Here is a 16,261-nt window from a genome sequence, read left to right on the forward strand (position 1 = left end):
GATACACAGGTGAACACCAGAACATCACTAGTATAGTAGACGTTTACTTCAAACCATCGTCTGCCGTGTAATGTGCCAAGCCTCACAAAAATTCCCATTCTTTAGCCAGACAAGAACGAAACTCTACGGGAAATGACAGCCATATTTCACTACATAAAACCTTTTCGTCAGTTTACCTTACCCTATATTCACAGATTAACAACTCCCTTAGGGCCAATTCTTATGCACAAACTCTGGTTTTACCAAAGACATTGTTTTTAAGGTCACCTTAAGCCCATTGCTGCGCTACTTCCAGCAGCAAGGATGTGTAGACTCCTTTGGAGTGAGAAGTTCTTTGACGAGACTCGACCGTCCTCACATAGCGGCCTCCAGTGACAAAGATTCGAACCTCGTACCATATGCGTGGTAACTTGGTGTTCTAACCACTCAGCCATGCTGCCCATAACAGGGAAATGACTATTCGATAACTAGTAACCAGTGATCAGCGCACAAAGCTACCACGCATGTGGTACTAGGTTCGAATCCTTGCTACTGAAGGTTATCATGTGTTTTTTATAGTTATTTTCTGTATTTAATTTGCTTTGTCGCTGTCTCCCGCGTTAGCGAAGTAGCGCAAGGAAACAGACGAAAGAATGGCCCAACCCACCCCCATACACATGTACATACATACACGTCCACACACGCACATATACATACCTATACATCTCAACGTATACATATATATACACACACAACCATATACATATATACATAGTGCATAATTCATACTGTCTTCCTTTATTTATTCCCCGCCACCCCGCCACACATGAAATAACATCTCCCTCCCCCCTCATGTGCGCAAGGTAGTGCTATGAAAAGGCAACAAGGGACACATTCGTTCACACTCAGTCTCTAGCAGTCATGTAATAATGCCCGAAACCACAGCTCCCTTTCCACATCCAGGCCCCACAAAACTTTCCATGGTTTACCCCAGATGCTTCACTTGCCCTGGTTCAATCCATTGACAGCACGTCGACCCCGATATACCACATCGTTCCAATTCACTCTATACCTTTCACGCCTTTCACCCTCCTGCATGTTCAGGTCCCGATCACTCAAAATCTTTTTCACTCCACCTTTCCACTTCCAATTTGGTCTCCCACTTCTCCTCATTCCCTCCACCTCTGACACATATATCCTCTTCATCAATCTATCCACACTCATTCTCTCCATGTGACCAAACCATTTCAAAACACCCTCTTCTGCTCTCTCAACCACACTCTTTTTCCTACCACTCATCTCTCTTACCCTTTCATTACTTACTCGATCAAACTACCTCACACCACATATTGTCCTCAAACATCTCATTTCCAGCACACCCACACTCCTCCGCACAACTCTATCTATAGCCCACGCCTCGCAACCATATAACATTGTTGGAACCACTATTCCTTCAAACATACCCATTTTCCTTTCCAAGATAACGTTCTCGACTTCCACACATTTTTCAACGCTCCCAGAACTTTCGCCCCCTCCAGTACCCTATGATTCACGTCCGCTTCCATGGTTCCATCCGCTGCCAAATCCACTCCCAGAAATCTAAAACACTTCACTTCCTCCAGTTTTTCTTTATTCAAACTTACCTCCCAATTGACTTGTATCTCAATCCTATTGTACCTAATAACCTTGCTTTTATTCACATTTACTCTCAGCTTTCTTCTTTCACACACTTTACCAAACTCAGTCACCAGCTTCTGCAGTTTCTCACCCGAATCAGCCACCAGCGCTGTATCATCAGCGAAGAACAACTGACTCACTTCCCAAGCTCTCCCATCCACAACAGACTGCATACTTGCCCCTCTTTCCAAAACTCTTGCATTCACCTCCCTATCAACCCCATCCATAAACAAATTAAACAATCATGGAGACATCACACACCCCTGCCGCAAACCTACATTCACTGAGAACCAATCACTTTCTTCTCTTCCTACTCGTACACATGTCTTACATCCTCGATAAAAACTTTTCACTGTTTCTAACAACTTGCCTCCCACACCATATATTCTTAATACCTTCCACAGATCATCTCTATCAACTCTATCATATGCCTTCTACAGATCCATAAATGCTACATACAAATCCATTTGCTTTTCTAAGTATTTCTCGCATACATTCTACCACTTCTGAAACCACACTGCTCTTCCTCAATCTGATGCTCTGTACATGCCTTCACCCTCTCAATCAATACCCTCCCATATAATTTCCCAGGAATACTCAACAAACGTATACCTCTGTAATTTCAGCACTCACTCTTATTTCCTTTGCCTTTTGCTGGTCACTGAGTTTGGTAAAGTGTGTGAAAGAAGAAAGTTAAGAGTAAATGTGAATAAGAGCAAGGTTATTAGGTACAGTAGGGTTGAGGGTCAAGTCAATTGGGAGTTAAGTTTGAATGGAGAAAAACTGGAGGAAGTAAAGTGTTTTAGACATCTGGGAGTGGATCTGGCAGCGGATGGAACCATGGAAGCGGAAGTAAATCATAGGGTGGGGGAGGGGGCGAAAATCCTGGGAACCTTGAAGAATGTGTGGAAGTCGAGAACATTATCTCGGAAAGCAAAAATGGGTATGTTTGAAGGAATAGTGGTTCCAACAATGTTGTATGGTTGCGAGGCGTGGGCTATGGATAGAGTTGTGCGCAGGAGGGTGGATGTGCTGGAAATGAGATGTTTGAGGACAATATGTGGTGCGAGGTGGTTTGATCGAGTAAGTAATGTAAGGGTAAGAGAGATGTGTGGAAATGAAAAGAGCGTGGTTGAGAGAGCAGAAGAGGGTGTTTTGAAATGGTTTGGGCACATGGAGAGAATGAGTGAGGAAAGATTGACCAAGAGGATATATGTGTCGGAGGTGGAGGGAACGAGGAGAGGTGGGATTCAATCCACTGACAGCACGTCAACCCCGGTATACCACATCGATCCAATTCACTCTATTCCTTGCCCTCCTTTCACCCTCCTGCATGTTCAGGCCCCGATCACACAAAATCTTTTTCACTCCATCTTTCCACCTCCAATTTGGTGTCCCACTTCTCCTCGTTCCCTCCACCTCCGACACATATATCCTCTTGGTCAATCTTTCCTCACTCATTCTCTCCATGTGCCCTAACCATTTCAAAACACCCTCTTCTGCTCTCTCAACCACGCTCTTTTTATTTCCACACATCTCTCTTACCCTTACGTTACTTACTCGATCAAACCACCTCACACCACACATTGTCCTCAAACATCTCATTTCCAGCACATCCACCCTCCTGCGCATAACTCTATCCATAGCCCACGCCTCGCAACCATACAACATTGTTGGAACCACTATTCCTTCTAACATACCCATATATTCATATGTCGTCTTTCTTCCTGTAGAGAATCGTATCTACCAGTCGTACGGACGTGTGGTGTGTCGAGAGATGTGGCCAGACGAGTCACTCCGCAAATCGTACACCATGACACTGATGGTCCTCCAGTACTTTCTCCCCCTCGTCGTCCTCATCTACACCTACTCCAGGTTAGTGGTCCTCGAATACTGTACTACCTCTTAAAGGTGGTCCTCGAATACTGGACTACCTCTTCAAGGTGATCCTCGACTACTGTACTACCTCTTAAAGGTGGTCCTCAAATACTGGACTACCTCTTCAAGGTGATCCTCGACTAGTGTACTACCTCTTAAAGGTGGTCCTCGAATACTGGACTACCTCTTCAAGGTGATCCTCGACTACTGTACTACCTCTTAAAGGTGGTCCTCGAATACTGGACTACCTCTTCAAGGTGATCCTCGACAACTGTACTACCTCGTAAAGCTGGTCCTCGAATACTGGACTACCTCTTCAAGGTGATCCTCGAGTACTGTACTACCTCGTAAAGGTGGTCCTCGAATACTGGACTACCTCTTAGAGGTGATCCTCTACTACTGTACTACCATCTGTAGGCTATCCTCGAGTACTGTGCTATCTCCTGAAAGTGGACCTCAAATACTGTACTATCTCTTGAAGGTCATCCTCGACTATTGTACTACCTTCTGAAGATGGTCCTTGACTACTGCATTACATAATAAAGGTGGTCCTCGAGTACCGCTTCCCTCAATGCCAGGTAAGTGGTCCTCGAGTGCTGTATCATCTGTATATGTCCTCCTCGAGTGATGCCTCCCGCTGTCGTCCTCTTCCTCCCCCCAATTCAAGGTTAGTGGTTGTCGAGTTCTACCTCGTATAGGTCGTGTTCGAGGACAACCTCCTGTACGTCGTCCTTTACCACTACCTCCTGCTGGTCTTCTCCAGGTTTGTGGTTGTCGAGTACTACCTTCTCCTTTAGGTTGTCCTCGAAATCTAGGCCTTGAGTGCAAAGTGGCAGTACATACCCCTCACAAGGAGAATGACAGCATCGTAAAGTGAAAAATGAACAAGTCTCTAACCATGACGCGAGATGATCAGCTTTAAGGATGAGTTCATTAACGCAATTATAACGCCAACCAGTCTTCCTCCAACCTCGTAAACACACTACGTAAAGCACATCCACTGCTCATACAGCAGATGTAATGCTTCTATATATTCCTATGAGTCCACGGGGGAAAATGAAACACGAAAATGAAACTTTTCGTTTTTTCATTTTCCCCCGTGGACTCATAGGAATATCTTGATCTACGCGCAAAATTGTGATCCTTTCCAGCTTCTATATATATATATATATATATATATATATATATATATATATATATATATATATATATATATATATATATATAGCTATGTGATATATCTTCTCAAGGTCTATATATCAATGGTGGACGCAATGTGTTGTATATTCACTCCTCTCTCTCTCTCTCTCTCTCTCTCTCTCTCTCTCTCTCTACATTTTGTAACTTTCCGAGGCTATGTTCACCATCTTTTATTTCTTTTTCTCTCCCACGTTCTTTTCCATCTTTCAGGAGTATTAGAATCTGGAGCCGGTCACACCCTCGACCCAAATTCTTTGCTCTTTCATCCTCAACTCTTGGGTAACTTGATGGTCCTTCAGATGAGGGTTAAGGAGTCATTTCTAGCTCTAATGTCCCCTGGTTGTTTGAGTTACGAGGTTAGCAATATATTGTTGCAGAGGTCTCCAGGTCCTGCGGCCAGGTCTTCCCATTGGTGATCTGGTCTCCAGGTCTGCAGGTCATGTCTTCCAACTGGTGACCTGGTCTCCAGTTTGCAGGTCATGTCTTCCTACTGGTGCTCTGGTCTCCAGGTCTGCAGGTCATGTCTTCCTACTGGTGATCTGGCCTTCAGGTCTGCAGGTCATGTCTTCCTACAGGTGATCTGGTCTACAGGTCTTGGGCCAGGTCTTCCCACTGGTGTTCTAGTCTCCAGGTCTGCAGGTCATGTCTTCCCACTGGTATTCTGGTCTACAGGTCCAGCATGAGACTCGATACTCCAGGATCAGGTCTCGTCTCGTCCATGACGAAGGTCACAGCAGCAGTTGACCATACAGGAACCATCTTTGCAACCATCATTTTCTCTGTGTTAAATCAAGTTGTATCAATCTTATGAACCTAAAATATACGTCTGCATATATACATACATATATATATATATATATATATATATATATATATATATATATATATATATATATATATATATATATATATATATATCTGGGGATAAGGGAGAAAGAATACTTCCCACGTATTCCCTGCGTGTCGTAGAAGGCGACTAAAAGGGGAGGGAGCGGGTGGCTGGAAATCCTCCCCTCTCTTTTTTTTTTAATTTTCCAAAAGAAGGAACAGAGAAGGGGGCCATGTGAGGATATTCCCTCAAAGGCCCAGTCCACTGTTCTTAACGCTACCTCGCTGACGCGGGAAATGGCGAATGGTATGAAAGAAAGAATATATATATATATATATATATATATATATATATATATATATATATATATATATATATATATATATATATATATATATCATCTTCATCAGATTTAAGATTCCTCGTTTATATAAATACATTCCTCCTGCTTTTCTTCCTGTATGATAGTGTATGGTATCACTTCAAGAGTTCATGGATCTTCTGAATTAGAAATATTTGAGATCTGATCATCTTCGGTCTCGTTTTCCATTCCCTCCCCACACCAGTCTATCATATCCACTATACTGCCTTCTGTATCGAGTTCACTTCATTGTGGTTAGCATGTGTACATCATGTGTCTTTGTGGATTATCTCTATATGTAAAAGTTCTGTTGTATTCAAGACACTAAGAAGTCTTCAACCTCTGTATTAAGTCTTAAGTGTCATTTAGAATAACCCTTTTGACTGATAGATAGATTTGCTGCATCTATCACCCCGAAGTGGTTTCTCTCCCACGTATATTCACATATGCTTTACTCAGATGACTTCTTCTTCCAAGTGTTTCACTGCACTCTGGACACTGACACAGTGTCTCCTCCTTCCACGTGTTTCACTGCACTCTGGACACTGATACAGTGTCTCCTCTGTGTGTGAACTTCCGCATGCTGTGTTAGAACATGTTTCTGAGTAAAGGAAGTTCTGCATTGTGAACCCTGAAATGGCCGCCTTTCTCTACTGTATGAACTCTCATATGTTTTACTAGATTACCTTTTCAGACTGAAGGATTCATTGCAGTGTGTGAACACTCATATGAATTTTCTCTAGAGTGAACCCTGACATGCTCTACTGAGGTTTTTTTTGTAACTACAGGGGTGTCTTTGGCACTAATCACTGCATTGAACCCCAGGGTGAGATAACAGCTCTTCAGTACCACAAATTAAACCTCCTGGAAGATAACGAGAGCTGCCAGTTGAACCCCCAAGAGACGCCTTTAGACACTAAACACTGGTACTTGAACCCGTCCGAAAGATGTTTTTTGAACTCAAGGGAACGCCGATTGTGCCCTTGATCTTCGAGAGTTGACTCCCAAGGAAAAGACAGTGGTCAATTAACTCTGTTATTTGAACTCCAGTGGTGACTGAACACCATTGGTTGAAACCAAGTGGATGACCCTAGGACCTTAAACACTGCTGGCTGAACCCCAGTGGATGACCCTAGGACCTTAAACACTGCTGGCTGAACCCCAGTGGATGACCCTAGATCATACACGGTATTTGAACACCTGCCTCGATAGTTCAGTACAATGCTAAGACCATACACCTTTGCTTATCAGTGCCTTTAAAAGGGGACAATAATATACGTCGCTGACAAACAAGATACGAAAAGAAATGGAAAGTTTATACATTTTTTTTTCAGTTTTTGAGGCTAGTGGGCATTCGTCATCGGGGAAATTATCTTTTTCTTACAGATACAGATATTCACTTGTTAATCCCATGAGCTAATGGGGCATATTTTTCATCATGAATTCATGAATGATGGATACAAGTCAAGTGGTTGACTGGGCTTTCAAGATAATTAAGAGTTATTGCTGAAGAATCCGTTTTCTATCATGTCTGCATCCTTACGTTACACCAATAATATAATTCGTTTTCTGTATTGCGATTATGTGAGGGGTAAATCCGTTACAGCATATATATATATATATATATATATATATATGAGGATTGGCGGAATGCGTGCGTAGTGCCATTGTACAAAGGCAAAGGGGATAAGAGTGAGTGCTCAAATTACAGAGGTATAAGTTTGTTGAGTATTCCTGGTAAATTATATGGGAGGGTATTGATTGAGAGGGTGAAGGCATGTACAGAGCATCAGATTGGGGGAGAGCAGTGCGGTTTCAGAAGTGGTAGAGGATGTGTGGACCAGGTGTTTGCTTTGAAGAATGTATGTGAGAAATACTTAGAAAAGCAAATGGATTTGTATGTAGCATTTATGGATCTGGAGAAGGCATATGATAGAGTTGATAGAGATGCTCTGTGGAAGGTATTAAGAATATATGGTGTGGGAGGCAAGTTGTTAGAAGCAGTGAAAAGTTTTTATCGAGGATGTAAGGCATGTGTACGTGTAGGAAGAGAGGAAAGTGATTGGTTCTCAGTGAATGTAGGTTTGCGGCAGGGGTGTGTGATGTCTCCATGGTTGTTTAATTTGTTTATGGATGGGGTTGTAAGGGAGGTAAATGCAAGAGTCCTGGAAAGAGGGGCAAGTATGAAGTCTGTTGGGGATGAGAGAGCTTGGGAAGTGAGTCAGTTGTTGTTCGCTGATGATACAGCGCTGGTGGCTGATTCATGTGAGAAACTGCAGAAGCTGGTGACTGAGTTTGGTAAAGTGTGTGGAAGAAGAAAGTTGAGAGTAAATGTGAATAAGAGCAAGGTTATTAGGTACAGTAGGGGTGAGGGTCAAGTCAATTGGGAGGTGAGTTTGAATGGAGAAAAACTGGAGGAAGTGAAGTGTTTTAGATATCTGGGAGTGGATCTGTCAGCGGATGGAACCATGGAAGCGGAAGTGGATCATAGGGTGGGGGAGGGGGCGAAAATTTTGGGAGCCTTGAAAAATGTGTGGAAGTCGAGAACATTATCTCGGAAAGCAAAAATGGGTATGTTTGAGGGAATAGTGGTTCCAACAATGTTGTATGGTTGCGAGGCGTGGGCTATGGATAGAGATGTGCGCAGGAGGATGGATGTGCTGGAAATGAGATGTTTGAGGACAATGTGTGGTGTGAGGTGGTTTGATCGAGTAAGTAACGTAAGGGTAAGAGAGATGTGTGGAAATAAAAAGAGCGTGGTTGAGAGAGCAGAAGAGGGTGTTTTGAAATGGTTTGGGCACATGGAGAGAATGAGTGAGGAGAGATTGACCAAGAGGATATATGTGTCGGAGGTGGAGGGAACGAGGAGAAGAGGGAGACCAAATTGGAGGTGGAAAGATGGAGTGAAAAGGATTTTGTGTGATCGGGGCCTGAACATGCAGGAGGGTGAAAGGAGGGCAAGAAATAGAGTGAATTGGAGTCATGTGGTATACAGGGGTTGACGTGCTGTCAGTGGATTGAAGCAAGGCATGTGAAGCGTCTGGGGTAAACCATGGAAGGCTGTGTAGGTATGTATATTTGCGTGTGTGGACGTGTGTATGTACATGTGTATGGGGGGGGGGGGTTGGGCCATTTCTTTCGTCTGTTTCCTTGCGCTACCTCGCAAACGCGGGAGACAGCGACAAAGTATAAAAAAAAAAAAAAAAAAATATATATATATATATATATATATATATATATATATATATATATATATATATATATATATATATATATTCCTATGAGTCCACGGGGAAAATGAAAAATGAAACACGATAAGTTTTCAAGTGCACTTTCGTGTAATAATCACATCATCAGGGGAGACACAAGAGAGAAATGTAACTGTCACTTGATATACAACGAAGAGACGAAGCTAGGACGCCATATGGTAAACATGCGATTGTCCAAGACAGACAACGAGCGTATCATAAACTTATCATTTTACAAATTTTATCAACAACAAAGTTATCTAATTTGTACAGACCATCACTAATATTAAGATTATAATTCTTTGTGTATTTAATGATAGAAGATTCAATTATATTTCTCTTGGTAATATAGTTAGAGTTGATAACTGAGATGGCATTACTCCTGTCAATACAATGATCATCGTTTTTAACATGATTAAACAAGGCATTTGATTCTTGTCCCGTTCTTATACTATATTTCTATTGCTTAAGTCTAACAGAAAGATCCTTACCAGTCTGCCCAGCATAAAACTTATCACAATTTCTACAAGGCGCTTTATAGATGCAACCAAGAGAATTTTCTGGTGAATTCCTGATTAAGATATTCTTTATAGTATCATTGTTGCTAAAGGCAACATTTACATTAAAGGATTTAAGCAACATGGGAAGTAGAGTAATAATTTTATTTTACTTCCCATGTTGCTTAAATCCTTTAATGTAAATGTTGTCTTCAGCAACAATGATATTATAAAGAATACCTTAATCAGGAATTCACCAGAAAATTCTCCTGGGTGCATCTATAAAGTGCCGTGTAGAAATGTGTACATACATATAAGTTTTATGTTGGGCAGACTAGTAAGGATCTTTCTGTTAGACTTAAGCAAAATAAATGTAGTATAAGAACGGGACAAGAATCAAATGCCTTTGTTTAATCACGTTAAAAACTATGATCATTGTATTGACTGGAGTAATGCCATATGGCGTGGGAGGTAAGTTACTTGAAGCAGTGGAAAGTTTTTATCAAGGATGTAAGGTATGTGTACGAGTAGGAAGAGAGGAAAGTGATTGGTTCCCGTTGAATGTCGGTTTGCGGCAGGGTGTGCGTGATGTCTCCATGGTTGTTTAATTTGTTTATGGATGGTGTTCTTAGGGAGGTGAATGAAAGAGTTGTGGAGAGAGGGGCAAGTATGCAGTCTGTTGTGGATTAGAGGGCTTGGGAAGTGAGTCAGTTGTTGTTTGCTGATGATACAGCGTTGGTGGCTGATTCGAGTGAGAAACTACAGAAGTTAGTGACTGAGTTTGGTAAAATGTGTGAAAGAAGAAAGCTGAGAGTAAATGTGAATAAGAGCAAGGTTATTAGGTTCAGTAGGGTTGAGGAAGATGTCAATTGGGAGGTAAGTTTGAATGGAGAGAAACTGGAGGAAGTGAAGTGTTTTAGATATCTGGGAGTGGATTTGGCAGCAGATGGAACCATGGAAGCGAAAGTGAGTCACAGGGTGGGAGAGGGGGCGAAAGTTCGGGAAGCGTTGAAAAATGTGTGGAAGGCAAGAACGTTATCTCGGAGAGCAAAAAAATGGGTACGTTTGAAAGAATCGTGGTTCCAACAATGTTGTATGGTTGCGAGGCATGGGCTATAGATAGAGTTGTGGGGAGGGGGTGGATATGTTGGAAATGAAATGTTTTAGGACAATATGTGATGTGAGGTGGTTTGATCGAGTAGGTAATGAAATGGAAAGAGAGATGCGTGGTATTGAAAACAATGTGGTTGAGAGAGCAGACGAGGGTGAATTGAAATGGTTTGGTCGCATGGAGAGAATGAGTGAGGAAAGACTGACAAAGGGGATATTTGTGTCAGAGATGGAGGGAACGAGGAGAAGTGGGAGATGCTTGTGAATTGGAACGATGTGGTTTACCGGGGTCGACGTGCTACCAATGGATTAAACCAGGGCATGTGAAGCGAGTGGGGTAAACCATGGAAATTTCTGTGGGGCCTGGATGTGGAAAGGGAGCCGTGGTTTCGGTGCATTACTCATGACAGATAGAGACTGAGTGTGAACGAATCTGGCCTTTGTTGTCTTTTCCTAGCGCTACCTTGCGCTCGCGGGGGGGAGGGGGTGCCATTTCATGTGAGGCGGGGTGACGACTAGAATGGATGAAGGCAGCAGGTATGAATATGTACATATATATATATATATATATATATATATATATATATATATATATATATATATATATATATATATATATATATGTGTGTGTGTGTGTGTGTGTGTGTGTGTGTGTGTGTGTGTGCTCAAACTATAAATCTCAAAGAGACTTGGTTTTTGTCAAAGCGTTGACTGAGAGTGTAATGATAATAATAATGCTAATGAATATAATGAATATGAGCATTAACAATTTCATTATCTCATCATCATTATCATTATTATGATCATCTGTAACAGTAGTAGTAGTAGTAGTAGAAGTTGTAGTAATAGTAATAATGATAGTTGTACTTGTAGTGCTGAACAAGAGACTTAAAGCACGTGAAGCAGGAAACAATGTTAACAAGGGTTCACCTTCACCCGTATATGAGACGATGAACATACGAGATCTGGACAAAATGAAGAGATGAACATACGGGATGTGGACAAAATCAAGAGATGAACATACGGGATGTGGACAAAATCAAGAGATGAAAGTTTACGACTTGCAGATGATAATGACATAGCTTCTTGAGGACAGAAGTACGAGTGGTGAACACGACGGTACGGTCCTTGAGGACGACGGTACGGCCCTTGAGCACGACGGTACGGTCCTTGAGGACGACGTTATGGTTCTTGAGGGCGAAGGTATGGTCCTTGAGGACGAAGGTACGGTCCTTGAGGACGATGGTACGGTCCTAGAGGAGGTACGGTCCTTGAGGACGAAGGTACAGTCCTGGAGGACGATGGTACGGTCCTTGAGCACGACGGTACGGTCCTTGAGCACGAGGTACGGTCCTTGAGGACAACGGTACGGTCCTTGAGGGCGAAGGTACGGTCCTTGAGCAAGGAAGGGCGCGGACATTGAGGACGACGGTACGGTCCTTGAGCAAGCAAGGGCGCGGACATTGAGCACGACGTTACGCACCGTGGATACAAGACCGTGAACTCAAACCTTGAAATGTCCAGTCAAAGGTCACGTCCTTGTACTACAGAGTTGTATCATTACGTTCAGTGGCTATTACGTCGTGTTCAAAGCATATAAACACAACCACTTAGCTCTACCATTGAGAAGTATGGTAATGCATTCCCATCCCACAAACAAGGGGCGAAAATCCTTCCCCGTGTTCCTAGGGAGGATTGTGAAGTCTGGAATGGTTCAAAAAAACACCGGAGCTTCGTGTGTTTATAAACAACAAAAACAAACCCTGTTCTGTTCCTCTCTCAGTGTTGTGTACGGTACAAACCGGCGTTCATTACTCCAGCTTTGGTGGAAGTGGCCCAAAACAGGCAATACGACTGGACAAAACTCGGCCCTTTAATGAAAGCTAGCACAATGGTCGTTGGCGAACGGTTTATCAAAATACAGTGTTCCTTTGGCCTCAGAAAACAAGAAGGTTCATTAGTGCGTCACAAATGCACGGGCTAACGAACTGGGGGATATTTTTCATGTATACTTCACAACTAATGTTTCCTAAACCGGAATACTTTCGAGAGAGAGAGAGAGAGAGAGAGAGAGAGAGAGAGAGAGAGAGAGAGAGAGAGAGAGAGAGAGAGAGAGAGAGAGAGAGAGAGAGAGATGGTGGTAAGAGGTTCAGGGATAGAAAAAGTTACGAGCCATACATGTATATATATATATATATATATATATATATATATATATATATATATATATATATATATATATATATATATACATATATATATATGCGAAGTGAGAGGGTCAGGGAGAATGGTTTGGTAAACAGAGAAGAGGTGGTGAAAGCTTTGCGGAAGATGAAAGCCGGCAAGGCGGCGGGTTTGGATGGTATTGCTATGGAATGTAAATACGCAAACGCCCACACACGCACATATACATACCTATACATTTCAACGTGTAAATACATATACATACACAGACATATACATACACATGTTCATATTCACACTTGCTGCCTTCATCCATTCCTGTCGCCACCCTGCCACACACGAAAAACAGTATCCCCCCCACCCTCGCGCGAGGAAGGGCTAGGAAAAGACAACAAAGGTTACATTCGTTCATACTTAGTCTCTAGCTGTCATGTGTATGCACCAAAACCATAGCTCCCTTTCCACATCCAGGCCCAACAAAACTTTCCATGGTTTACCCCAGCTGCTTCACATCCCCCGACAGCACGTCGACCCCGGTATGCCACATCGTTCTAATTCACTCTATTCCTTGCACGCCTTTCACCCCGCAGTATGTTCAGGCCCCGATCGCTTAAAATCATTTTCACTCCATCCTTCCATCTTCAATTTGGTTTCCCACTTCTCCTCGTTCCCTCCACCTCTGACACATATAGCCTCTTTGTCAATCTTTAGGTACTAATTCTCTCCATGTGACCAAATCATTTCAATACACCCTCTTCTGCTCTCTTAACCACACTCTTTTTATTACCACACATCTCTCTTACCTTTAACTTTCTAAAAGGGGAAACAGAAGGAATCACGCGGGGAGTGCTCATCCTCCTCGAAGGCTCAGATTAGGGTGTCTAAATGTGTGTGGATGAAACCAAGATAAAAAAAAAGAATGATAGGTAGTATGTTTGAGGAAAGGAACCTGGATGTTTTGGCTCTGAGTGAAAGGAAGCTCAAGGGTAAAGGGGAAGAGTGGTTTGGGAATGTTTTGGAAGTAAAGTCAGGGGTTGGTGAGTGGAAAAGAGCAAGGGAAGGAATAACACTACTCCTGAAACAGGAGTGGTGGGAGTATGTGATAGAGTGTAAGAAAGTAAACTCTAGATTGATATGGGTAAAACTGAAAGTTGATGGAGAGAGATGGGTGATTATTGGTGGCTATGCACCTGGGTATGAGAAGAAAGATCATGAGAGCCAAGTATTTGGGAGCAGCTGAGTGAGTGTTTTGATAGTTTTGATGCACGAGACCGGGTTATAGTGATGGGAGATTTGAATGCAAAGGTGAGTAATGTGGCAGTTGAAGGAATAAATGGTGTATATGGGGTGTTCAGTGATGTAAATGGAAATGGTAGGGAGCTTTTAGATTTCTGTGCTGAAAAAGAACTGGTGATTGGGAATACCTGGTTTAAAAAGAGAGATATACATAAGTATACGTATGTAAGTAGGAGAGATGGCCAAAGAGCGTCATTGGATTACGTTTTAATTGATAGGCGCGCGAAAGAGAGACTTTTGGATGTTAATGTGCTGATAGGTGCAACTGGAGGGATGTCTGATCATTATCTTGTGGAGGCGAAGGTGAAGATTTGTAGAGATTTTCAGAAAAGAAGAGAGAATGTTGGGGTGAAGAGAGTGGTGAGAGTAAGTGAGCTAGGGAAGGAGACTTGTGTGAGGAAGTACCAGGAGAGACTGAGTACAGAATGGAAAAAGGTGAGAGGAAAGGAGGTAAGGGGAGTGGGTGAGGAATGGGATGTGTTTAGGGAAGTAGTGATGGCTTGTGGAAAAGATGCTTGCGGCATGAGAAGCGTGGGAGGTGGGCAGATTAGAAAGGGTAGTGAGTGGTGGGATGAAGAAGAATGATTATTAGTGAAAGAGAAGAGAGAGGCATTTGGACGGGTCTTGTAGGGAAATAGTGCAAATGAGTGGGAGATGTATAAAAGAAAGAGGCAGGAGGTCAAGAGAAAGATGCAAGAGGTGAACAAGAGGGCAAAAGAGAATTTGGATGAGAGAGTATCATTAGATTTTCAGGAGAATAAAAAGATGTTTTGGAAGGGTGTATATAAAGTGCGTAAGACAAAAGATCAGATGGGAACATTGGTGAATGGGGCTAATGGGGAGGTAATAACAAGTAGTGGTGATGTGAGAAGGAGATGGAGTGAGTATTTTGAAGGTTTGTTAAATGTGTTAGATGATAGAGTGGCAGATATAGGGTGTTTTGGTCGAGGTGGTGTGCAAAGTGAGAGGGTTAGGGAGAATGATTGGGTAAACAGAGAAGAGGTAGTTAAAGCTTTGCGGAAGATGAAAACCGGCAAGGCAGCGGGTTTGGATGGTATTGCAGTGGAATTTATCAAAAAATGAGGGTGACTGTGATGTTTGCTGGTTGGTGAGGATATTTAATGTATGTATGACTCATGGTGAGGTGCCTGAGGATTGGTGGAATGCATGCATGGTGCCATTGTCCAAAAACAAAGGGGATAAAACTGAGTGTTCAAATTACAGAGGTATAAGTTTATTGAGTATTCCTGGGAAATTATATGGGAGGGTATTGATTGAGAGGGTGAAGGCATGTACAGAGCATCAGATTGGGGAAGAGCAGTGTGGTTTCAGAAGTGGTAGAGGATGTGTGGATCAGGTATTTGCTTTGAAGAATGTATGTGAGAAATACTTAGAAAAGCAAATGGATTTGTATGTAGCATTTATGGATCTGGAGAGGGCATATGATAGAGTTGATAGAGATGCTCTCTGGAAGGTATTAAGAATATATGGTGTGAGAGGCAAGTTGTTAGAAGCAGTGAAAAGTTTTTTATCGAGGATGTAAGGCATGTGTACGTGTAGGAAGAGAGGAAAGTGATTGGTTCTCAGTGAATGTTGGTTTGCGGCAGGGGTGTGTGAAGTCTCCATGGTTGTTTAATTTGTTTATGGATGGGGTTGTTAGGGAGGTGAATGCAAGAGTTTTGGAAAGAGGGGCAAGTATGCAGTCTGTTGTAGATGAGAGAGCTTGGGAAGTGAGTCAGTTGTTGTTCGCTGATGTTACAGCGCTGGTGGCTGATTCATGTGAGAAACTGCAGAAGCTGGTGACTGAGTTTGGTAAAGTGTGTTAAAGAAGAAAGTTAAGAGTAAATGTGAATAAGAGCAAGGTTATTAGGTACAGTAGGGTTGAGGGTCAAGTCAATTGGGAGGTAAGTTTGAATGGAGCAAAACTGGAGGAAGTAAAGTGTTTTAGATATCTGAGAGTGGATCTGGCAGCGGATGGAACCATGGAAGCGGAAGTGGATCA

The 16,261-nt window shown here is 42.5% G+C and overlaps 1 protein-coding gene across 1 annotated transcript in view; it reads left to right on the forward strand.

The window, feature by feature from the left end:
* LOC139758413 (RYamide receptor-like) overlaps window positions 1-16,261 on the forward strand; it is a 256,445-nt gene that overhangs the window by 199,375 nt on the left and 40,809 nt on the right. The window contains 1 exon segment of the mRNA XM_071679795.1: window positions 3,390-3,531. Coding sequence (XP_071535896.1) covers window positions 3,390-3,531 — 142 coding nt within the window.

The sequence above is a fragment of the Panulirus ornatus genome, chromosome 30 (genome assembly GCF_036320965.1).
Source record: "Panulirus ornatus isolate Po-2019 chromosome 30, ASM3632096v1, whole genome shotgun sequence".
In the NCBI taxonomy this organism is placed as follows: Eukaryota; Metazoa; Arthropoda; class Malacostraca; order Decapoda; family Palinuridae; genus Panulirus; species Panulirus ornatus.